At 39.6% G+C, this 12,059-nt stretch overlaps 1 protein-coding gene across 2 annotated transcripts in view; it reads right to left on the minus strand.

Annotated features, from left to right (window-relative positions):
- LOC126469524 (transmembrane and coiled-coil domain-containing protein 4-like) overlaps positions 1-12,059 on the minus strand; it is a 124,555-nt gene that overhangs the window by 85,686 nt on the left and 26,810 nt on the right. For both annotated transcript variants that reach the window (XM_050096643.1, XM_050096644.1), the window contains one exon: positions 4,895-5,027. In XM_050096643.1, coding sequence (XP_049952600.1) covers positions 4,895-5,027 — 133 coding nt within the window. The remainder of the gene's footprint in view (positions 1-4,894; positions 5,028-12,059) is intronic.

A 12,059-nucleotide genomic window follows, 5' to 3' on the forward strand; every position in this document is an offset into this window, starting at 1 on the left:
CTGGTATTTACCACGGAAAAACAAACAAAAAACCTCAAAATTGCATTTTCTATCAAAAAACGTACTTCAGCTGTAATGCATACTACACAATTAAAGATTACTTAGAAAACTCAGAGTAGTGGTTAATAAGGAAAGGGGAAATTACAACACCCTATTGCATTACAACACATGATCACAATGCAAAGCTTTTACACCCTGAGAACAAATTTCTTACACCTTTATCTGATATGTGTAGCAATTTCCACATGCAGAATCAGGCAAAAATACTGAAACAATCCTCATGGTGATAGTTTGTTCAAGAAATTGCTAACATGATCATGCTAATCAAAATAAACACACATACAAAATCAAATTAGCATGTCATGCATGTGTTTACTTAGACACCTTACATATGTTATAAGAAACATTCTCAGTCTAGAATAATGCAGGAATTGCCTTAAAATAACCAAATATGGGAAAACAAATTGTATTTATCTTGGCAACACAAAGCTTTGTCTTCTCATTGAAGTTTAAAATGACCTGTTGCACTATGACAGTCACAATATTACACAAGGCAGCTGCCATATGGAAGCTGGGAACTCACACAACTGTTGCAGTCCAGAGTGACACAGAAAAATGATGTAGTTGAGCCACAACCAATTTAAAACTGAACCCGCATGATCGCATGGGCCAGGATGGAAAGAGATATACTGAGGTCAGACAAACATATGGAAACACTACGAGAAATGCAATGTCCTCAACACATTGCAAGTGTCACATGTGGTCAGAAAAGTGTTCTGTGTAGTCGTGAGTGCATTATGTTGGACCTAAGTGAATACAAACATGCAAATTGTTGGTGCTCATATCATGGGTGCTTCCATAACAAAGGTAGCTGAAGTGTTTGTTGCCTCAAGAGGTACTGTACCAAAAGTTATACTGCATACTGGGAAAGCGGGAACATCTGCTAAGTCACAACGCGAAATAATGTGTGTGCTGACAGACTGTGGTGGATGGTTATTGAAGAGGATAGTGACAAAAAGTAAGAGGACAACAGCTGCACAAGTCACTGCTGAACTGGATGTCACACTCGTGAATCCTGTCAGAACCAAAACAACCTGAAGGGAGCTCCATACGCAAGAAATTGCACAGCAAACTGGAATTCCAAAACCACTCATCAGTGATGCAAATACCCATAACAGATAAACACGGTGCCAAAACCATAAAACCTGAATTACAGAGCAATGGAAGAATGTCATCTGGTCGGATGATCCTTGTTTCGCACTGTTTCAAACTTCTGGCCAAGTTTATGTCCCATGAGTGAAATAAGTAGGGGTTTGGTGATTATTTGGGCAGCCATATCATAGTATTCCCTGGACTCCATGATTACTCTGCAAGGTTGCATTACTGCCAATGATTATGTGACCATTTTGGCTGAACAGGTCCATCCCATGATACAATGTTCATTCCTCAATGGCGATGCTGTGTTCCAAAATGGCAGGCCCCCTGTTCACACAGCTTGCATCATAGAGAACTGGTTTTGTGAGCACAAGGATGAATTATCACATCCCCCCTGCCACCACTCATCAGATCTCAAAAGTACTGAGCCTTTGTGGTCTACTTTGGAGAGGAGGGTGTGTAATCATCCCCCACCTCCATCATCATTACCTAAACTTGCCATTATTTTGAAGGAAGAAGAGTATAAAATTCTCTTGAAAACCATACAGGACCTACATTTATCCAGTCTGATATCACTGGAAGCTGTTCTGAATGCCAACAAGCTTCATCATTGTCTAAGGAATGGTAATATGTTGTGTTTTTATGTTTCCACATTTCTGCCAATGCTTGGGGTTGCGTGTTTGCCTGAGTGGAGTCAGTTATCTGAACAGACTGGAGGGAGAGCAAGAGGCATAACAGGATGTCTGTGGTCCAAGAGTCACCTGTGTCCATAGTGGGTGCAGTGACAGACTCTTGTTTTGAGGTAGTGCATTTGTTAACACACTCACATATTAGGGAAGATGGAGTTGGCTCTATCTGGTCATCCCGATTTAGGTTTTCTGAATCATTTCAGGCAAATGTTTGCACGATTCTTTCAGCAAGGCCTCAAACAACTACCTGTCTTATCCTCATAAAAACACACTTAAATATTCTACATATACATATATTTTGAATTAGATGTTTCATTATATTATGGCAACAAATCCTATAGCACTGTAAGATGATCCCTGGATGAATACATAAATAAAATAAAAAACATTCTAGGAAACACTAGTCACAGCCTTCCTGGAAGATAAAACTGATTTCTCCCTTTCTGCTTCACGGCCACCCACTTCAAACCTGACTTTTTTACACTCTTGTTTCTGGCATGAAGTGGTAAACAAGCAAGTCACAAAATCAACTGGACTCTTCCAAAATGGCCCAAAAATTTCGGACTCATTTAGCACAATTGGTGAGATTCTGCAACATGGTGTTGTAGATTTCATAATGACTTGGTTGTTAATTTCATTATTGGTTAAACTGAAGTGCTAACTGCTCCTTGCATAAATTCTTCTCTGAAGATAGGGAGTTGTATCCTGACTGGTAGAGGCTGTAATTTGATTGAAATTCTCTGGCATGACTGACATGATGCCCTTCTCACTGGTCTTTGCTGAAAAATTGTTTTTGGATTTGTTTTTAGTCAACAATAAATGTCACACTGGATATTTATGATCTCAGCAGTTTTGTGCCCTTAAGAAAAAAGATGTTACACCTATTGTGCACAAAGCTTTCTCATACATAATTCTTCATTAAATGTACTATGGTCTTTCTTTTTATATACATATAACATAATACATTTCATAAATCTTTGATTACTGATTGTCCAGAATCATCACCATACAATTCATCTCTTCTCTTGGGCTGATCAGTGTATGCCAGAAAACAATATGCAATTTGTGTCCACACTAATGCAATACACTTTGGTTGTTATACTCAAACTAGTTTTAGCTTTTATTCTGAAAAACACACGAAATACAGAATGACACACAGGAATAATTTTGTATATTGTTGTTACTAAGTCCATGTGGATATGTTCAAACACTTTTCCCTCTACCTTTCCAGACATGTCACCAGACTTTTAACTGTTCTCTCTCCTCATATGGCATGCAGTCTGCAACATGAACACTTATTGTGACTGCTATTTACGACAGATAACTTTTATATTAAAAAACTGCAAATCAAGAAACAGTGAGATGTGTAGGTGAATTCTGAGAAAACATAATATTTTTGCAAACCTGTTGTTAGAAGGGTTCAAATAATTCAACAGATTTTGAAATGTGAAGAGCAGCAGGTAACTAATCTACTATTGTCACACAAAAAAACCATACATGCCTGCATTTTTAGGTATCTATTTGTCAAGGTATATTAGTAGATGACAGTTTTTCAATCTTAACTTGTGTTATTGCACTGTGACAAGTTTCACCAAAATCGATCACCTAAGTGGTAGCAGGCAGTTAATTTTCAACAGATGTGTTTTGCACTTTCCCAGGAAATGTCATCTATAAAAATTAATACAAAATAAACGAGACTAATGCTGCAAAAAAGTCCACACATATCTGCACTCATTGCTTCTATGGTTCAAAACTATTTCCAGAGGCACCTACTTTGCCTTCAGTCATAATGTGAGAACATGACCGTAGTAAACTCCTCAACCAGGGCCAGTTCAAGAACATTTTCCCACCCAAGACTTATCATTTGGTGCCCTCCCCTCTTCTCTCTTCCCCCCCCCCCCCCCCCCCTCCCCCGTACGCTTTCACCCGTGGCAGTTTTAATTACTAATTGTGATACATCCTGCATGGAAAACTTACAGTTGGGGGGCCTCCGGCACCCTCTCTCAGCCTGTTACCCCAAGTGGTGGCTTGGGTCACTTGAGCCTTACACAGGCTCTGTCCACTGCACTGCACTTATTTTTTTTCTGAAACTTGTCACAGATAAGGACACAGTTCAAGGTTTAAAAAAAGGTTGCATGCTAACATGCTCTGACAGATCCTTAATAATGTGAATGGTATAATTTATTTGTGTTATTGTAAAATATGAGGGTAATCTCAAAAGTAAGGTCTCCTATTTTTTCGTAAGTACATAGACCTGTTTATTTCTACGATGGTTTACATAAGTTCACAGCTTGAACATTTAGCTATTTTTTGACATTATCACCATTTCTGTTGATGCATTTTTGTAGACACTGTGGCAGTTTTTTGTATGCCCATGTCATACCAGCTTGCCACCATGCTGTTTAGAAAGTTATGAACCTCTTCTTTCACCTCGTCATCGGAGCTGAATCACTGGGACCACAATTAATGCTGACAGGTACTGTGAGACTCTGAAAAAAACTCAAACGGGCAATTCAGAACCAGAGAACAGGAATGTTGAACAAGGGCGTACACATTCTCCATGACAACGCTCGTCCACACATTGCTCGGCAAACCGTTGCTCTCCTGCAACAGTTTCAGTGGAACATAATCATCCACCCACCCTATAGTCCTGACTTGGCGCCCAGTGACTATCATGGCAGTGAGCTGGTATGACATGGGCACACAAAAACTGCCACAGTGTCTACAAAAATGCATCGACAGAAAATGTGATTATGTTGAAAAATAGCTAAATGTTCAAGCTGTAAACTGATGTAAACCACTGTAGAAATAAACAGGTCTATGTACCTACAAAAAAAATAGGAGACCTTACTTTTGGGATTACCCTCGTAAACATACAGGTTTCATTTTTGTCACTGTGAACAGAGAGTACTACTATTTCAGGAACTTATACTATAAATCTTTTCCATCCACAATCAACTTACTTGGATTAACTGCTGCAACATTAAACTAAAAAAAAAAAAGCCTAACATTATCATAATTAAACTAACAGAATGCAACAGTGTACATACTCAGACATTCCTCTGAACTCTTCAGTAAAGCACTCGACAACAGCTTCCTCACACTCATCAACAATCTGTTGGGGAACCATAAGCTCAGCAGCAACATGACGAATAAGAACACGCATCCTTGCATCGTATTCCCCTGAAATTACAAAACAAGTAGTATCTACAATTTAATACACTATAGCTGCACAGCAACCACCCAAGTTATTAAAATACTACATACATTAAAATCATCATTGGTTAGGTGGTGTGTCTATTCAAACTTACCATCTGCTCCTTGAAAAGCATTCCATGAGAGATGACACATAGTCCCATACCCATTATAACCTTAAACTGCTGTCAGACATAAACAACATCTACACAGGTCAAGCCCCCACACTGTTCACTGATGAATTGTGTGCTGCCATGCACTATCACTTTACCTGTTATACCATCAAATCATCATTTCCATAACAATTAAGAAATAATCATAAATGTCCATCCCACACTCGCAACATTATTATTTACATCCCTTCACAAGGCTGACTCCAATAAAGACCTTCATCCTTTTGGAAATTACCACATTCAACAGGACCTTAAAGTCAATTACAGTGATTTTGTCAGAGTTGTTGCCATATCTGTTTGCTCTATTGGAACCTATTGTTATTCATCCCCCAAGCAACAGAGAGTTTTCATATAAAATTGAGTATTGCCTGTTTCAGTTTCAGACCCTATATAACCTCCCCTTACTTTCTGCAAACAGTTTTGCATCACTTTCAAAGATTTAACTTGTCTACCACTAGCAATGTCTACACTGTCCATCTCTTTACCGTAGTTTTCAGAAACGTGGATGTAGCCTGTCACAGTAGGCTCACTATCTCATCAGTACATTCACTTTCTTGAAATACCCATTTGGTCTCAGTTGCAAATATCCTTTGGGCCTGCAGTAACAAAAACTTCCATTTCACCACTATTCCTTTCCTTTTTCCCCATAATGTACTTTATTTACCCTCAATTTTACTCCCGGACAAACCAGTCTTATAACAGATGCTGCTGTTCCCTGCATCCTCTTACATTTTCTCCATTCCTGTAGTTTGTTGCTTTCCTCTCCCACAATTCTGTCATTTCTAATTGCTGACCTATCTAGTCTTCCTTGGTTCCTACCTTCCATAACACTCAAGTAAACCATTCAAAGTCTCACTGGTTGCATCTAGGTTTGGGTGTTAGCATTCCATTCTTCACCCATAACAGAAAAAAAAAATACTTACTGAATATAACCCTAATTTTGTGAATGTATTTCATTTGCTCATGACTCCTGCATTAAAGCATTTGATAGGCTATTATTGTTAGAGCTGCATACATTTCAACTTGGATTTTCCACCATCATGAAATTTTGCAATGTCTTCAAAGTATATGGGTGAGTCCCATTTGAATGCAGCATGGGAGCTTGAGGACAGGATATCACGTCTGTCTTCTCACAAGTGCCCTTCTCAGGAGTCATTGCGTTCATAGATAGCAGTTTGTCTCGTATTATGAAAGTATTTCAGTGCACATTTGATGTCCTTTATATGTTTTTGCAACAGACATAAGCCATAGTTTTATACAGTCATAAGTTCAACTCCTCTTTCCTTGAGATAATATATCTGTAGACAAGTGAGTCTTAGAAACAATTCAATTCTAGATACTGGCTCATAAAAGGCAGCACTCTTCTGACTGAGCAATCTGAGTAAGTACAACAAATAATTTCAGCCCATCAGGACATTTCCTATAACCTTTTGAATCGTGCTCACCATACCCCCTCTTCCAGCAGTCATATGCTGGCAAGAAACCAGCAGAAACTACACTGAGGTGACAAGAGTCATGGGACACCTCCCAGTACTGCATTGGACCTCTTTTGCTCGGCATTGTGCAGCAATTTGACATGTCATGGAATCAACATGTCATTGGAAGTGCCTTCATAAATACTGAGTCATGCTGCCTCTATAGGTAAAGCCCTATGATAGCGATATGCACATATCCAGGTGGCGGTAGTACCGCATACATAAGTTATAAAAGAGCAGTGCATTCGCTAAGCGGTTATCTGTACTCTGGGGATTCATGTGAAAAGGTTTCCGACATGATTATGTCTGCATGACAGGAATTAACAGACTTTGAATGCAGAATGGTAGTTGGAGCTAGATACATGGGACATTCCATTTTGGAAATCATTAGGGAACTGAATATTCCAAAATGCACAGTGTCAAGAGTGTGCCAAGAATACAAAATTTTAGGCATTACCTCTCGGCATGGACAATGTAGTGGCCAACGGCCTTCACTTAACAACTGAGAGCAGCGGCATTTGCGTAGAGTTGTCAATGGGGGGGGGGGGGGGGGGAGGGAGCCCACACTGCATGAAATAATTGTAGAAATCAATGTGGGACACACATTGAATGAATCCGTTAGGACAGCATGGCAAAATTTGATGTCAATGGGCTATGGCAGCAGACAACTGATGCAGGTGCCTTCGCTAACAGAATGACATCACCAGCAGTGCCTCTCCTAGGCTCGTGAACAGATCAGTCGGACCGTAGACAACTGGAAACTGTGGCCTGGACAGATGAGTCACAATTTCAGTTGGTAAGAGTTGATGGTAGAGTTCAAGTGTGCTGCAGACCTCACAAAGCCATGGACCTAAGTTGTCAACAAGCCATGGTTCAAGTTGGTGGTGTCTCCACAATGGTGTGGGCTGTATTTACATGGAATGGACTAGGTTCTCTGGTCCAAATGAACTGATCATTGACTGGAAACAGTTATGTTTGGCTACTTGAAGACCATTTGCAGCCATTCATGGACTTCACATTCCAAAACAACGATGTCATGTCATCAGCCACAATTGTTTGTGACTGGTTTGAAGAACATTCTTGACAATTTTAGTGAATGATTCAGCCACCTAGATGACCCGACATGAATCACACTGAACATTTACGGGACATAATTTAGAGGTCAGCTTGCGCACAAAAACCAGCACTGGCAACACTTTCAAAATTCTGGACAGCTACAAGGGCAGCATTGTTGAATATTTCTGCAGGGGACTTCTAACAACTTGCTGAGTCCATGCCACATCAAGTTGCTGCACTACATCGGGCAAAAGGAAGTCCAACATGATATTTGGAGGTCTCCTAGACTTTTGTCACCTCAGTGTAATGTTCTAGTGTTGTAACTTCCTATATCTACTACATTATGATTATAGTTCACTCCTGTCACCAATACTATCTTCATTCCACAATGCCTCCTCAGATGAAAAGTCATTATGTGCTGAAAGCCACAATAACATTTAGTCGTTCACTGTCACTAGCTGCCACTACAGTCACTTAATTCACACTTTTCTTTCCTAGAATGTCAGTGCAAAAACTCGAAGTGCAATATCAAGAGTGCTACATTCACAACTTCTCATACTAACAGCATAGGGCTTTTATTTCCTACCAAAGACTGCCATGAGAATGATGGCATTGTGAATACTGCAAGCACAGCTCAATTGCATGAGTTGTTGTTCCTCATACTATTATTAGCAGTATTTGTTTTTACATATCATAGATGTCTGGACCTTTTTTATAGTGGATGGCTTGGGAGATAAGTATATCACAAAGAAAACAAGTGGATAAATTAAACATTATCAGAGTTTAGGAAAAGCAACCAAAACACCAACATGGCTTGTTTCTATAGTATTTCAGCTTTCTTTCTTCCCAAACTAATATAAAATGTACCACTCAGAGAAAAAATGAAAGAAAGTAAGTAATCTTGCACTCAAAAAAGTTCTGAATGAACATGGAAACTGCATTAGGTTCCCAAAGTGCAGATAGTTCTGAAAATGCCACAATAGCCAAAAATTATATAAAATCCAAGACCAGTTGGAAGTGAAAACAAGTACTACCGAAGGGCTTTTACTTGTTGTCCTCAGCAAAGTAAAGCATCACAAATATTTCCAAACATGCAACAACTGTTTGAACTACACTACTGCATCATTACCATTCCAGTATGCAACAATACCTGGGCAGCTATGGTACACTAAGAATAAACAATCAATTCCCTTGGCACACAATGTGCTTTCAGCCAAAAGAACTTTGTGAAAATGCATATAAATCCAAACATAATTTTCTGAAATGCCAACCTGCACAAAATGTAACACAGTGCTTCCACTTCAGTAATGTTTTCCTGTAAATTACTAGAGCTGAATGGCTACAGCATCTTTTTCAATAAATGCTTCATAGTTCTAACCTATTTCATGTATTAGGTTTTCTACAAGTAAGAACTAAATTACAAAAACTTCAGTAAGTATAGAATTTTTATAGTGTCAGAAAAGCCTTGGTGGAATATACACAATAGAATAAATAAAAATAACCAATCACCACACAATAAATGTACTGAATAGTCGGTACATAATGGAACTTAGGATTTGAGCAGGCACTCAAGGTCATGTTGGACTTCTGGGATGGGATTCTATAAAAGGGTTTATATGTCAATGTGTAAAATAGTTGACAGAGATCTTATGCCATGTAATAATTATGGCTCATCAAAATAACAGTGGAGTTTCTCTCTGCAGCAAAAAAGGTGTGGTCATAAAGTTTTGAGACTGCAGATGGTTTCTCCTTCATCCATAATAAGGATTTTCTTACTGGAGAGGGGCCTTGGTAAGGAAAATGAGGTAAAGTAGAAGGTAAGGAATTCCTGGAAGGTTATCATCATGGAGCAATCATGTGGAAATGAACAATCTGGGATGTGACAGGAAATCAGAACACTGAAGGTGGATAGGTGTTACATGCGGTTAAAATACATATGATCAACTGAATTAGAGATAGTCATTGTGTAGGAGAGAATACTCATCACCACAGCAAATGGAATAGTTTCATCACATCAATGGGATGCTATCACACCTTGTGCTGGGTAGCTGCAGGACGTATAAGATGTATAGTATGAGCACATTCCATCCTGGCCAAATTTTTAGAGTTAAAAGCATGGACACACCCAATTCCGGGGTTGTGCAGTCACTGTGCATTTCAAGTGCCATCATGTCAAGGAAGTAATGTGAGTACTTTGATTTGGTTTAACAGCTGTGGGCAACAAGATACTAAGGACAGGGCTTGCAATCAGTGATCATAGATTATAAAAATGGATAAACAAGCCACAGTACAGGAAATCACTTGTTAATTCAATGCTGGATGCCAACTGATGGACAGCCAAACCACGTGAAGCTCAAGTCAGAGCAGTGTGGAGCTTAGCACCAGCAGCTCACTATTCATATACATTATTTAGTTTAGTAATATTTTTGCATTCTTCTGGGTAGGAGTTAAGAGTACCTGCTTATTTATCTGTTTTTGGTTGTGTTATTTATTTTGTTGTAAATGACTGCCATTTGTTTATTGTTAGTGTAGAGTGAGTTAAATTTGAGTGCAATTTTCCATCACTGTGAGGGACAGTGTCGCTTTATTTACTTGAATTATGTAACCTTTGTAGTGCCCTTATTTTTTTCGACAAGTCCCTGACTGACTGGTTAGTAAATTTGTTTGTGATTTTATATAGCTTTTACATACTACGAAGTGCACTGATACTGCGCTTGTTCTGTGTTGATGCAAGGTGAGTTGACTGCTGACCACAAACACCTAGAAGCTGCATTGGTCTTGGCCAACAGGCTCTTCTGCTGCCCTAATCTGTGATGAAGTTGGGTCACCGGTGTCAAAGGCAGCAACACCTCTTGTGCTGCTGGAATCCCCTGGAAACCCCAATGTCACAGTGTCTCCTGACGTGCGCCATCTGAACAGCTTTTTCTCCACTCAAGGGTGAATGGTGGACAGTGGTGGGTTCACATATTTCGGGGCAGAAAGTGCAAGTGGGAACTGGCAGTATGGCTGCTCCCCTTACACCAAAGAAACATGTACAAGGGGCTAAACAATGTTCATAACACATCTGATGAAGCACAAAATGCCTTCTCTGTTAGACCAGTGGCCAATTTTCTAGCTACGTCTGGACAAACAAAGAGGGTGGATGTCTGGGTCACTGAGAGCTCTGTTAGATGGGTATTGAGTCCCTCAATGAAATATCAGGTAGATCAGGAAAAAGGCCAGTGTGCCTTCTGAGAGGTCTTGTCTGAGAAGTGGAGGTGCTCTGCCAGCAGCTACTGAATGCAACGGGTGCAACATGCTGTAAATAGTGGCTCATGTCAGCATGAATGACACTTATCCCCAGGGCTCTGAGGCCAAGATGGGTTACTTCAGGAAGTTTGCTGGATTGGTGAAGGTAGCTTGCATCACACACAGAGTTTATCATTTGCAGCATCATACCCAGAGTCAGTTGTGGTCCTTTGGTTTGGGGTCAAATGGAAGGTCTAAACCAGACACTCAGAGTATTCTGTGACAATCTCAGATGCGAATTTCTCAATCTCCAGTATTTGGTGAACAACTATAGAACCCCCTTAATAGGGTAGCAGGGTGTGTGTGGTGTGCACGGGGAAGGATTCATTTTTTGGGTTAGGGTTAATGATGAAATGTGCGTCAAAACTGGAAACAGGTCAGCCACATTTCTATCAGAGGAGAACTCTGACCTTGGAGATTGCAAAGAGAAAATGTTTTAATGTGTTGTTATTACACAGCGTGAGCGTCCATGTTAAGGCGTGAGAACTAGTCTCACTTATTAAAAGTAATAATGTCTACATGGTATTAGGAATAGAAATTGGCTGAAATCAGAAGTGAGCAAAAATGAAATCCTAAATTCAGATAGGAAAGTATATTGCACATGATGGCACTGCATTTATTACTATAAAGGACGATAGTGTAGTACAGTTGTTGTAAGATTCTTACAGATTCTGAATGTGAAATTCTTTGGGTTGAGTTAAGAATCAAATATGAATCAAACTTGGTAATTGAATGCTTTTATGGGCCATCTGCATCAGGAGCTGTAGTGACACAGAGCTTCAGCGACAACTTTGAGAATATTCCGAGTAAATTTCCTGATCAGCTGACTGTAATAGGGGTAACTTCAACTTCCTGGCTATAGAATGGGAGTCATCCAATTAAAACTGGTGCAAGAGAATGGGAACATGTGAGAGTACTCTGAAACTCTTCTCTGAAAATTACATCAAGCACATAGTTAAAGGACCAACATGCTAGGGCAATGTTTTAGACCTCCTAATAACTAACAGACCTGAACATTTTGAATCAGG

The sequence above is a fragment of the Schistocerca serialis genome, chromosome 3 (genome assembly GCF_023864345.2).
Source record: "Schistocerca serialis cubense isolate TAMUIC-IGC-003099 chromosome 3, iqSchSeri2.2, whole genome shotgun sequence".
Lineage (NCBI taxonomy): Eukaryota > Metazoa > Arthropoda > Insecta > Orthoptera > Acrididae > Schistocerca > Schistocerca serialis.